The 14,112-nt window shown below is 43.7% G+C and overlaps 1 protein-coding gene across 1 annotated transcript in view; it reads right to left on the bottom strand.

Moving 5' to 3' along the window:
- Nucleotides 1–4,236: 4,236 nt before the first annotated feature.
- Nucleotides 4,237–14,112, bottom strand: part of COG3 (component of oligomeric golgi complex 3) — a 57,360-nt gene continuing 47,484 nt past the window's right edge. Inside the window, exons 21-23 of the mRNA XM_082675528.1 lie at nucleotides 11,777–11,904; nucleotides 10,862–10,960; nucleotides 4,237–6,115 (exon numbers count right to left, since the gene is read on the bottom strand). Of these exons, the coding sequence (XP_082531654.1) occupies nucleotides 6,086–6,115; nucleotides 10,862–10,960; nucleotides 11,777–11,904 (257 nt within the window). The 3' untranslated portion in view covers nucleotides 4,237–6,085. The remainder of the gene's footprint in view (nucleotides 6,116–10,861; nucleotides 10,961–11,776; nucleotides 11,905–14,112) is intronic.

Here is a 14,112-nt window from a genome sequence, read left to right as displayed (position 1 = left end):
GTCAGCTCCCTGTTTTAAATATTCTATTGCCAACGTGTATTTCACGTCGATTTTAGGCATTTCCAGCCTCTCTTGTAGCTGCTGCTCTGTTCGAGTGTTATCACCGGCCGGACACAATTACCCAGCACCCAGGGACTGTTTCATAAGGAAAAGGGAGTTACCTCACAGATTGTGAAGGAAGTAGCGAAAGTAGCCAGATGACCGGGAACTATAAAAATCCGGCCCCCATCCTCTGTATTAGTTTGCTAGAGCTGCTGTAACAAAAAGGACCACACACTGGGTGGCTTACACAACAAAAATGTATCATCTCACAGTTCTGGAAGCCCTAAGTCCAAGATCAAGAGCGTGGGAAGGATGTGGCCCAGGCCCGTCTCCCAGCTTCTAGTAGTTCCTTTGTCTTTGGCAGTTTTCACATGGTGCTCTCCCTGTGTGCACGTCCCTGTATCAAATTTCCCCTTTTTATATGAACACCAGTCATACTGGATGAGGGGCCCACCCAACTCCAGTATCTTAACCAATTGCCCCTGCAACAAGCTGGTTCACAAGACGCTTCCTGCTTGGATACCAGGAAAACTCACTAGAGAGCAAGTACCACCAGACACCCCCCGACACACATACGGCTGCCAGCGCAGTGTAGGAAGCAAAACCCACACCAGAAACGGAAAGAGACGCCCTTCCCCTGTGCCTTGCAGCGTGGCGCCAGCACCCTACCGAGCCTAACTTTGCACCAGCTGGCAATGGAGAAATGTTCTCAGGGTCCAGCTCCAGAATCTCAAAGCAGGGCCCGAAAGGGTGGATTTGGAGCTGAGGGGCACTATATCGATAACTGGCACAGAGAATCTTCCTCCTCCCTGCCCCGGCACTCAGTGAAGCATGGAAAAATCACACACACACACACACACACACACACACACACACACACACACACACACACACACACACACACACACACACACACACACACACACACACACACACACACACACACACACACACGAAGTCAGCTTGGCCAAGATGAGAGCAGTTGCAGTGATGCCAAGTCTAGGACACTGCCACAGCAGTGGACCGACACTTTCTGCTTTGAAAAAATAAAAACCTGCATCTGTAATGCTTCCTGTTCTCCTTCCTCTGGTCCTCCTGCTTCTGGTCTGTCCCCTGCACTCCCATTTCCTTCCAATAAAGCCCTTTTCTGCTCAAGTTCGACATGATGCCTTCTGTCGCTTACACTCAAGGACCCTGAGAGATACAAAGGATGAGTAGTAAGGAGACAAGTGTGGGCAGATAGATATGCAGGAGCCTGAACAGCCCGTGTGCATCAGGAGGTGAAAGTTTTAGCAAAGGGGAAGGAGAGTGGTAATAAGACTAGGTTCCTGGGGACTTCCCTGGTGGTCCAGAGGCCAAGACTCCACACTCCCAATGCAGGGGGCCTGGGTTCGATCCCTAGTCAGGGCACTAGATCCCATATGCTGCAACTAAGAGTTCACATGCTGCAACTAAAGATCCCGCACATGGCAACAAAGATCCCACGTGCCACAACTAAGACCTGATACAGCCAAATAAATAAATATTAAAAAAAAAAAACAAGTTCAGGTTCTTGTAGTAAAGATACTCCAATATTCCCAGCAAGGAATATTGAAAACGAGGGCCTTGACCCAGGGCAATGGCATTGGAAATAGCAGAGGGGAGGAAATAGAGGCGGGCAGGAGGGGGTAGAGAACAGGCAGGACTTGGTAGGAATGGGATGGGGAAGGGAAGGCTGTGTGACTTGGGCCCAAGTGGATTCTTTCAACAGATACTGAGCATCTACCTCAGGCACTGTTCTAGGCACTAGGTATACAGCTGTAAACACAGCAAAGCTCCTCCCCCGGGTAGCTTACAATCCAGACTGGGGGAGTCAGAAAAAATAAAAACAAGTAGGGACTTCCCTGGTGGCCAAGTGGCTAAGACTCTTCACTCCCAATGCAGAGGGCCCGGGTTCGATCCCTGGTCAGGGAACCAAGAGTTTGCATGCTGCAACTAAGACCCGGCCTAGCCAAAAAAAAAAAAAAACCAAGTAAGTAAAAGACATCATTTGTTGGTATGAACACAACTAAGCCCGGTGAGGGGATTGCAAGTGCTAGGAATTGGGGGTTGCTGTATATATCACAGGGTTCTGCAACCTTGCCACCATCCACATTTTGGAGTGGATAATTACGTGTAGTGGGAGGCTAGCCTGTGCATATTTGGCAGTTCTAGTTGCTTCTACCAACTAGAAGCCAGTAATACCCCCCCCACACCAGTCATGACAACCAAAAATGTCTACAGGCGTTGCCAAACGCACCCTTGGTGGCAGGGGGCAGGGGTCATCCCTTGTTGAGAACTACTGTTGCAGATCACATTTGGGTTGTTTTGTCGTTTTCTGGCCCAGCATCTATCTGTCTTGGCAAATGTTCCACGTACTTGAAAAGAATGCCTTCTGCAGACTCTGGTCCATTCTATAAGGAGTCCACACATTATTTAAAAAAAAAAAAAAAAGTCATTGCCATGAAAACAAGCAAACAAAAACTTTACGAGTTGTCTCAATTAAAAGAGACTAAAGAGATGGAACAATCAAGTTAACACGTATGAACTTGGAAAAGAAAAAGCTATGAAACATTTTGGGGAACAATCGAGGAAAGTGGAATATGGGCTACACAGTAGATATTACTGATTTTTTTTTTCTTTTAGGTGTGATAATGGTATTAGGGTTACTGTTTGGAGATGGATGCTGAAGTATTTAGGGGTAAAATGTCATGATGCCTGCAACTTACTTCAAACAGTTCAGCAAATGAGTGTGTGTCTAAGCAATGATAATTAAAACGCACCTGACTGGGAATTCCCTGGTGGTCCAGTGGTTAGGACTCGGTTTTACTGCCAGGGCCCAGGTTCAATTCCTGGTAGGGGAACTAAGATCCTGCAAGCCGTGTGGCACTGCCAATCAATCAATCAATCAATAAACTCACCTGATTAATAAAAGTGTAAAAGAGCCCAATCCTGTAAGAAAAGTTATTTTAGAATATACATAGAAAAAAATCGGGAAGCTATATGCCAAACATTTAACAGCAGTTTACCTTTCAAGGTTCATTTATGGAAGACTTTCACATTTTATGTTGAAATGCAAACACTACAGAAATGTCTAATAGTGAACATATTTTGATAACCAGGAAAAATGTTTTTAACCCCCCCAATACGTATTTATTGGATGACTATTTAATGGATGCCATTATACCAAGTTTCCAGCAGCTGTCTCCTTTCTATGGGGGTTGGGTGCTGAGGAAGAGCAGACAGACAAGCTAGTGGAGGAACCACCACCAGAAGAAAAGCACGCCAGAAAGGAATCGATGAAGTTCCTCTTTTCTGAGAAGTAACCTTCTCTCCACCAACACACCCCCAGTTCCTTTAATAAATGGACTCTTTGTTTTTTTGGGGGTTTTTGTTTTTTGGGTTTTTTTGTGGTACGCGGGCCTCTCACTGTTGTGGCCTCTCCCGTTGTGGAGCACAGGCTCCGGACGCGCAGGCTCAGCGACCATGGCTCACGGGCCCAGCCGCTCCACGGCATGTGGGATCTTCCTGGACCAGGGCATGAACCCGTGTCCCCTGCATCAGCAGGGGGACTCCCAACCACTGCGCCACGAGGGAAGCTCTAAATGGACCCTTTTTAAAAACTAAGGTTGACTATTCTTTCTTCCTTGTAAGGTAACAGCAGAAGAGAATTTAAAGATATGGGGTTGTGGAAATACAAATTTGTTTTTATTGTGACTTCAATAATACTAAATTTCAGCACAACTATTTGTGCTGATAGTACTCAGGAAACTGGCAGTTTTGCAAATAAAGAAAAATTATCTGTCACCTAATGAAGCATTAAGATGCTTCAAAATGTCTTTCCACAATAATCATCTTGCCAAAAGAATCCACACAGTACAAGTAAAACCGGGGAAATCGGAATAACGTTGGTGGAGGGTAACACTGTCAATATCCTGCTTGTGACACATGTTATTGTTCTGCAAGATGACACCATTGGGAGAAATCGGGTAAAGGTACACAGGATCGCTCTGTATTATTTCTCACAACTGCATGTGAATCTACAAGTTATCTTTAATTTCAATTTAAAAAAATTTTTAAAGAATCCACACACGTAACAGACCAATGAAGACAAAAAGTAGGAAGCAAAAATCTTTATTTTTTAAAAAATTCACATTAAAAACAGCAAATTCTAGCCAAATAATATAAAGCATTTTAAATTAATTATTTGAAAGTATGTACACTCTGTATAAGTAAACACTTGAAACTGTACAGATTTAAACAGTCATTTAGCAAACAAGTTGGATCACTATCACCTACTCAGCACTTTTGTAAGGTGTTTGTTTCAGAAATAAAAGACTCAAAACACAAGAACGAGTGCTATCAAATACTTTCATCCTTAAGAACACGCTCTGCTCTGTACATCAAATTAAATCAGTCAAGTATTGTACGATAATCGTGCCCTCATTTCTCTGGAAAGGCTATTTAAAAATCAAATGTACATATAATATACAAAACTGGATTGTACAGTTTATTTCATTAAACACATATTTAAAATAGTAAGTGGAAGTAAATATAATCTTCCTAATTCATTCATTTCCTGTTGAAGAGTGAATATGGACCCTCTTTACCTTCTACCTTCCCAAAATAGAGAGTATGAAGCTCTAACGAGCAACATCCATCACCAAGTTAAACTGAGCTGAAAACAAGTGACCTGTTTAAAATGACAGACATCAGGATATGTAACCCATCTACACATGGCGGGAGTCTGCTTGAAGCGGATGAGAAATGCTACAGTCTCACAGAATGAGGTCTGCTGGCTACATTCCAGAACCCCTGTCAGCATTCTATCTCTAAACTAGTGTCTGAATAACTCAAAATTCATTGTGAACCAAAGAGCAGGTTACATTTACTATAACATCAGAGGCAAAACCAATCCAATCAGGAAACGTATTTGTAGGAAAACTCAGAGATGCGCATAATTTTTTTGATGATCGCTGCTATCGTGTGGTTGATGTTAAGGGATGGGTGGTCTTCGTCATCCTCGTCTCTGAGTGAAATGTATCCTGCTGTCGCAGGGTACAGATCCACAAGGCAGGCTCACGGCACAGCCACCATGAAGGTACAGGACGTGAAAATGTTCACTTTTCAAAGAACTACGGAAACGGAAGGCAGTGTGCAGAAAGCTGGTAACCCTAACCTTCGTGCACAAGATACACTATTCATCAGGCTTCCTCTCCTCCTTTATGTGCCAGACAGAAGACGCCAAAATTGGTACTTCCCCCTCACGGACACTGCCTACTGTACCATGAAGATTCTCATGAAAGATACGGCACGTTTCTACCATGAGGACGCTGCAGCTACCTGCCTACTTTTGAACACTCTGCACCTAAGCAATTCATGGAGTACAGATCCAGGGACCTTACACCTTGAAACTACCTCACATCAAACACACAGAAAGATAACACGCTGAATTCCCAGGAAAGCAGAACATGTTCTCAGAAGCACCCAATCTATCCCAAACTAAACTTCAAAGTGACAGGAGAAACATTACATTAAATAGGGTGTAGAAATAACATTTCTGGAAATAAAAAAATAGTCACTGTGGAATGCTCAGTGGTTAAAAGTGCAGTGTTTCACGCTTCAACAAACCTTTCCCTTAGAAGCTTTCTAATTAGCTGTATTTCTGTAAAGTTCTTTGCACTGTTTATTGTAATCTATTTTCATTGCACATTTTTCTTAAGAACCATTTCACTGCGTGCCCACCATAGCTTCCTCTTAAAACCTTACACTGCTTGTGACCATTTAAATGAGGCAGTAATCAGCGCTCATAGATTATAGCTTATCTTTGGCATTTTGATGTTTTCAAAAGAAAAACACAAATCACGTCACACTTTGCTTCCACTTCATTCTGCGGTCAGCCCTGAGCAGCCCTGTGGTTCTAGGGAAGCCCCTCGCACAATTCCCCGGTGTCCTGCAGGCCGTGGGACTTGGCAGCCGGCTCCTGCCGGACCGGCCATTTACGCACACAGCCCGACAGGCCTGGTTATTTAGAAACTGACAGTAGGAGGTTCAGCTGAAAAGCAAAGAGAAAGGCCTTGTTAGTTCTGCTGTGGAATACCATACTCAAGATAAGTTGTTTAGATCCTCAAAAAAGAATGAGAGGAAATGTCTGATTTTTAAGAGACCAGTAAACATGGCTGTAAGGTATAAACTGGACCTGCGGTGCTGATTCCAGAAGCAGCCCCGGGCGCTGTGCATCGTCGGGGCCTGTGGGAGGTATCGCCGAACCTGGGCCCTCAAAATTCATTAAGAATCCAATCAGGAAGACAGAAAAGAACTACATACCAACACTAACGAGAGACAGAAATGGCTCTAAATAACCGACTTCACCTGCCTCTATGCAGAGTGTGTTTCGCGGAGAGTTGTAAGTAAGCTGAACTCTCTAAATGACTCTTAACTGCACAAGAATAGGCACGGCAGGTGAGCTTCACCTCATATGCTAACCCGGACCAGGAGCCCCCTGTCCCTTCTGTAAAGGAGCGCGAGACCCAGAGCCAGCCCGGGGAAAACCAGAGAAATCGCCACTGCGACAGGAGGGGCTGGAAGCATGTTCTCTGCAAATCTGTCACCCTGGCTTGGAGAGACTTGCGGCTAGATGAGCCTGGCAGTGCGCCCTTCTATACAGTAGGGTTTTGGTAATCAAAATAATCACCCCCTAATCTCGTCTATAAATGTGTACTTCCAGTGAGAGGGACACAAAATCACCTCTGTGTTTTTCCTGCCAAAAATACAAAACCTGAATCTAATCATGAGGAAACAGACAACACCAAACACTCTACAAAATAACTGGCCCGACAAGGTCAAGAAAGCCCAAAAAGGCTGTGGAACTGCTCCAGGTTTAAAGAAACTAAAGGGATGTGACACCTGAAAGCAACACTTGGACTGGATCCTGGACTGGGGAAAATAATTTGAATATGGATGGAGGATTAGGTAATAGTATCAATGTTACATTTCCTGTTTTGATCATTGTGCAGCGTGTAGGGTAAGAGAATTCCTTGTTCTGGTTCCTACTCTATGAGCCTGTGGCCAAGTGACTCAGTCAGCAGTCAGTATTATCAGCTGTTGTTACTAACTAGAAAATGTTAACGGTTCTGAAAGAGGAACAGTGAGCATGATGGTCTCTATTAGTGCTTTTCTTTTCTTTTAATTTTATTTCTGGCTGCCCTGGGTCTTCGTTGCTGTACACGGGCTTTCTCTAGTTGCAGCCAGCGGGGGCTACTCTTCGTTGCGGTGCCCGGGCTTCTCATTGCGGTGGCTTCTCTTGTTGCGGAGCACGGGCTCTAGCCATGTGGGCTTCAGTAGCTGTGGCACGCGGGCTCAGTAGTTGTGGCTCTCGGGCTCCAGAGCGCAGGCTCAGTAGTTGTAGCGCACGGGCTTAGTTGCTCCGCGGCATGTGGGATCTTCCCGGACCAGGGCTCAAACCCATGTCCCCCGCATTGGCAGGCGGATTCTTAACCACTGCACCACCAGGGAAGTCCCTCTATTAGTGTTTTTCAAACTCTCGGCTGCAAGCCATTGGTAGATCATGAAAATAATTTAGTGGTTCATCAACAGGAGAAAGAAGAAAAGCAAAGCAACTGAGCTGCACATAGTGTGTGTGATTATTATAAAACTTTTAAGTTACAGACACACGTACACACGCTAAACCACATATCTCACTGGCAGGAGTCAAGTGGGAGTCCAGTAACTCTGCATGTTCTCAGCCGGACCGCTGCCTCTCCTCCATCAGAGCTGTTCTCCTCACACCTTTATCCATGCTTACGTCACCCACCACAAGAAGCCCAGGCCTCCCAAGTCATTCCTCTACTACCTCAAGGCTCTTTTCCCACCTCATGGCCCACCTCTCTGAAGTCCTGAAGCCCTGCCCCCCAGCCCTTTGCCAGGACAAGCTTCCCCTGCAGCCTTCTCCAGTGATGGGTGTTTCTCATCCACATGCCTGGAACCACTGGGCCTGGAGGCAGGATCAGAGTCCCCTCTGTTCCTCACTGTCATTTCCAGACCATTCTCCTTCCCTCTCCCAGCACCTCGCCCCAGCTTTGGTTTTCATCGTATCAGACCATGCCACGCTTCACTCCTCCATCTACAACCCCTCCGCCATCACCCAGCCCTGCACTTCCTGCAGATCTCAGAGCGCTATCACCCTTTCCTAAAACTACTCCTGTAGGACTTCTTGGTGGTTTCAGCATCCAGATAGCTCACCCTTCCAGGCTTAGCCTCAGCTCCTCTCCTCCAATGACCTCATCTTCCACCAACCACGTCAGCTACTCAGGCCGCGGGCACATCCCAGCCCCATCACTACCTCTAACTGCAACCCCTCCGCAGTCCCATCGTCAAGTAGCTCACTCTTTGATCGCCACAACCCATCTTCCCAGCTCAGCTTCCCTCTCACATTCCAACGCCAATGACCGTCTGACTCGACCAGGACCTGGAAGCCACGGTTCCTCCCCACTCCCTTCCCTCAGCTCCCTCGCTTGAGTTCCACGGCAATCACTACAGCCACTCCCTTCTTTAACTCTCCCGCCCTCATCCGCCCCTGCCTTGTCCCTCCTGGCAAAAGCAGAGCCCTGACACAACCCTCCAGCAACTCCACGGCTACACTCATGCAACTGACGAGGACTGGAGGAAAAAAAACATGAGACAACTATGCTGAATGCTTTTTCTTGGATTCATAACCGGCCACTGAACTCAACCGAACCTTCCTGCGGAATCTTCAGCACCTCCTCACTTTCAGTGGTGACCCTGCTTCCTGTTCCCCCCACAAGCGCAAAGCAGTCAGAGGAGAGCTTCCGCGAGCGCCCATCACGCGTGCCAGCTCCCTGCACGTGCGCCCACACGCTCGGCCTTCACTCCTCTCTCCACGCTGAACCCTGCAGGCCCCTGACAAAGGCCCCACTCTCCAACTGCCCCTGCGATCACATCCCCCCTTCTCTTCTCAAGGACATTTTCCCAGCAGCAATTTTTCCCTCTCTTTAGATCTTCCCCACGAATATACAAACATACATTTCCCCTATCTTTAAAAAAAAAGGATGAACGGATAATCCAATAACAAATAAAAATAGCTATCTAAAAGGGGAGAGAGGGAAAAAGCTGGAGGGACTGGAAAGGGAAGCAAGACTTCTCCAAATTTACCTTGTTCCATAATTCTGACTTGGGAATCATGTAAACATTTTACATAAAAACAAAATTAAATCAAAACGAGCGGAAAAAAATCTCTAAATATTGAAAATAAACTAACTACATGTCAAGTTAGTGGTATAATCACATAGAATATAATTGCTTCAAATGACTTATAAAAAAGTATCCTGACTGGGGCGTCCCTGGTGGCGCAGTGGTTAAGAATCCGCCTGCTGATGCAGGAAACACAGGTTCGAGCCCTGGTCCGGGAAGATCCCACATGCCGCGGAGCAACTAACCCATGCACCACAACTACTGAGCCTGCGCTCTAGAGCCCGTGAGTCACAACTACTGAAGCCCGTGCTCTGCAACAAGAGAAGCCACTGCAAGGAGAAGCCTGCGCACCACAACGAAGAGTAGCCCCTGCTCGCCACAACTAGAAAAAGCCCACATGCAGCAATGAAGACCCAACGCAGCCAAAAATTAATTTTTAAAAAAGAAGTATCCTGACTGTCTACAACCCTAGAACTACAGAGAAATCATTTTAAAATATGACCCATAGAGCCATACAAAGAAATTCATACAGCCATGAGAAAGAATGAAGTTCTGATACAAGCCACAACGTGAATGCACCTTAAAAACATTATGCTAAGCCAGTGACGAAAGGCCACGTACTGTACGATTCCATTTAATGCACTGTCCAGAATAGGCAAATCCACAGAGACAAAGGTAGGTTAGTAGAAGACGGGGAATGAAGAATCTGCTAACAGGTAGGGGGTTTCTTTGTTGAGGGGATGAAAGTGTTCTGAAATTAGATAGTGGTGACGGTGCCAGGACTTACTGAATATACTAAAAACCACTGAATTGCCTACTTTAAAAGGGTGAATTTTATGGTATCTGAATTATATCACAATTTAAAAATGACCCCATTTCTTCTCCAGCTACCACCCCATCTTTTCTCTCCCCATGAAGTAAAACTTCTCAAAAGACTTACCACACGCACGGCCTCCAGTCTCTCTCCCCGTGGGCTCCACCCACAGCAATCGGGCTCTCACTAACCTTACCACTCTCCCCCAGTCTCTCTCTCTAGTCCTTACCCTACTAAACTCCTCAACTAATCTTAAAACCGGAAATAAAATACCCTCCATAGCACCAACCTACTTCTACTCAATAAAAGCCTGCCGACTGAATTGAATAAATGAATGATAATAAACACAGGCTGCGCTCTCTATTTAGTTTTTTTAATTTAGGAAGAAGAGAGAAAACAGAAACACTTCTAACATCTATTCTTATCCCTAAAACACTTCTTGTTTTTCATCTAAAACATGGGCCTCCTATCATACATACTGCAAACAAAATTATTCAGCAATCTAAGTACCACTGTTTGAGTCTCCCACAAACAGTTCATTCACCTTCAACACAGCAACCTTCAATACCAGAAAGCACTGAAAAGCAGCTGAAAATTCTAACGCCAGCACTAAATATGCGAGAAAGCAATTCAGAGCTTAACTCTTGCTCATCAGAACAAAACAACGTACCATTTTTAAAAGTACAACTAAAACACAGTTACTCAAAGACATTACGTACTCAAGTAAAATAACTAAAAGGTTATAAAAGTAACAAGGATCTTCAGACTTTGGATTACCTGTTCCATAGAAGGACAAGCAATGATCTGGACATCTTCAGGGCTGAACTCTTCCTTTAACAAGACATGGAACTTCTGGAAGACTTGCTGAATATTATTCTTAGAAAGAAGAAGAGGCAATCATTATTACATGAGTCACTGAAAACATATTCAGTCTTCTTAAATATGAATAACTAAGCAAGTTAAATCTTGCTATGTGCCAAAACAAGTGGAGGAAATGTATCTCCTAGGGCATTACCAAAGACGTTCAATTTGCATTAATATTTCACATGCAAGCACTACCTGTCTAAGACTTATCAGATAATACTTACTGGAAAAACTAAACTCTAGCAAGCCTTGTCCCCCGCAGAGAACAGTAACAGTCTTCTGCAGCAACTTCTTCCACAGGAGATAATAAAGTTCCCAAACACATAAAATGTACTTTAAAAATCAACCAACGCCTTGGGTAAAGATGTGAGCTCAACACAGAGCTGGAAGCTATGAGTACTAAATTTGCTCTGACATTTAATCCCTCCATGGCCGCTGCAAGCCATTTATTTCCGCTACTCACCAGTAAAATGGGACATAATTCCTGAAATGCTGTTCTTTCACAAGTGCTGGGCCCCATCTCATGTGAGGGTCTGATTACTTATTTATTCATTTACTGATTTCTACTTTTAGGTAGAAATTACCCTTGTGCCACAGGTAACCATAAGGAAATTAAGACAAAATGAGGGCTGGGGGCGAGGTCGGGGAGATATAATCAGACAGATGCATGCTTTGTAAGTCTTTCAAGAATCACAGTGCTTTTTAGTCAACTGTACTAGAATAGTAGACCAACATTTCAAAATGTTTACAGGAAGAGGAAAATGGTACACAAGGCAAGAATACTCCAAGAGACGGGCCAACATTCAAAGAGATGATCATGACACTCACCCTAACTGGCTTAAACAGGACGAACTCAGTATCTTTATTGGATAGGTACAATGACATACTTCTCAACGTCAGGGGCAGCTTTGCTTTTATTGTCTTGTAGGCACTTGCCACAAGGTCACTGACTTTTGCTGGAAAGAAATTAACCTCCTTAGTATCACAAATAAAAACAGAAGAAACATTTCCATTTTAATTCAGAGGGGAATAAAAGGAGAGAAAAATAGCAAAAGAAGACTCTACTTCTCCAAAGAATTTCTTTCCCTTTTCTTATTTATTTATCAAGTTTAATCACAAGCCCTATAAACATTCATTAAGTACCTACTGTATACAAAATTCTAACCCCATGGGCTAAACAACAAAAGAATCCTGCCCCCCACCCCACCCCCAGCCATGGCTCAGGACATTCATAGGGATAGTAATATGGTGCCTTCGGCATTTGGAGATAAGGTGTAAGGTGAAATAAAAGGTCATTTGCAGAGAAGCACTAGTAAGAATTACTTCGTAAGGATTTGTAGAACTGACTCACAGTAAGAGATGCTCCCTATCTTATGAGATCATTCAGAAAATACCCACACATATTTAATGGGAACTAAAAATCCATTTGTTACGTTCTTATATTGTATTATCAGAAAAGGAAAAGAATTCCAGAAAATTGTAACTGAAATAATTAGTAGCCCAGGTGTAGTGTCTGAAAAGAAGTACAAATGGAAAAGAAGAGTCGTAATCTGTATGAAGTATCTAAAAGAGAAAATTACCTAGAAAGCTATCAAAGAAAAGACTGATTAATAATTTTAAAGATGCTTGACCTCACTCATAATTAAAGAAACGCATATTAAAACAACTGAAATATTTCAGATTGGTAAAAATTACCAAGGTTGTGAATATCCACACTTGGCAGGGGTGTGGGGAAACAGGCACCCTCATCCACTGTTGACGGGAGTATAAACTGTTCACCATCTTGGAAGGGATATTAGGCAATGTCTAGCAAAACTGAAAATATACACACTCTTTCACTTAACATTTCTACTGCTAGAAATTTGCCTTATGGACATATTTACAAAATACCAAGATATGTGTGTTTATTAAGAGTGTAAGGAAAAACAAACTAAAAATAATTTAAATATCTATTAATAGAATTATTAAAGAAATTATGCTTTAGTGATATATTCTACAGGTCCATTAAATAGAATGGGTACAGCTGGATATGCTGGTATAGAAAGGGCTCCAAGATACAGAATAAGTGGTTTAAAACAAAAGAAAAAAAAAAAGTAAGGGATATTTTGTAAGCAGATAGGGTAAGAGGCCCCTGAAGAAGGAACACCAGGACTGGCTTTCTTAACGTAAGAGAAGCCATTTTGGCCTAAACCATTCTGTGATCTCAGCCTGGCCACAATGCTTGTCCTTTAACAGGTCTCAGTAATTGATGACCTTAAGGGAAGTGAGGGAATGCAGGAACACAGGAAAAGTAATAAGAAACAATAGGTCGGTAATGAAACAGCCCTAGCTCCTCCTCAAGGGATACAGAGAACAATCGGATGCACGTCTTTGAGCTCTGCAGGAACGAAGGCCCCCGTTCGGGTGGAGGATGGAACGATGCCGTTGACCACCGTGACTTCAATTAACTAAAGCTTGGATCCTGTCAACCATTGCCCCGGTTCAATGCTGAATTCTCCTCTCTTCAAGCCCCTTCATGAATACATGTACCCTTAGCTTAAATTTCCCCAATTCTGCCATTCAGGGAGACACTGCTCTGGGAAAGACCCCCGGCGTTCTCCTTCCTCGCTGCTAGTAATAAATCCTTCCTCCTCCCACTCTTTGCCTTGGTTGTGTCTTTTGGCTCAATACCCACCAAGAGGCAAACGCGTTTTTTCAGGTAACAATAGTATAATCTTATTTGTATAACACGTTTCAAGTCCATATATACTAGAATACACATAATTTTGGGAAAGCCGCCATTAATAGTGGTTACCTTTGAGAGAACTAGTTTAGAGGTGGAGAATAGAATTCTCATTTTATACCTTTCCACAGTTCAAATTTTATACCATGTTAAAAAAATTTTTTTAATTGAGGAGGGTTATGTAAGAGCAGGGTGAGAAACTGCCAGTGCTCTCAAGAAGAAAGAACAAACAATCCAAGAATCCCTTATTTTTCATAGACAGATGAAAGCTCCTTTGAGACAATGAAGTCCACGGGCTCTGGTCCTATAGTCACTAACACACTTCAGGGATCACTGGTCAGTCTTCAGAGCCCAGTTTTATGTGGAGCCTTGTAAATAAAGTATCCTAATTCTTAAAAAGGTATATTTCCCAGAGTAATTAACAAATTGGCATCCTAACTAT

The sequence above is a fragment of the Grampus griseus genome (genome assembly GCF_964374135.1).
Source record: "Grampus griseus genome assembly, chromosome: 18".
In the NCBI taxonomy this organism is placed as follows: Eukaryota; Metazoa; Chordata; class Mammalia; order Artiodactyla; family Delphinidae; genus Grampus; species Grampus griseus.
Note: the sequence above shows the minus strand (reverse complement) of the source record. Positions and strands in the feature narration are given on the sequence as shown.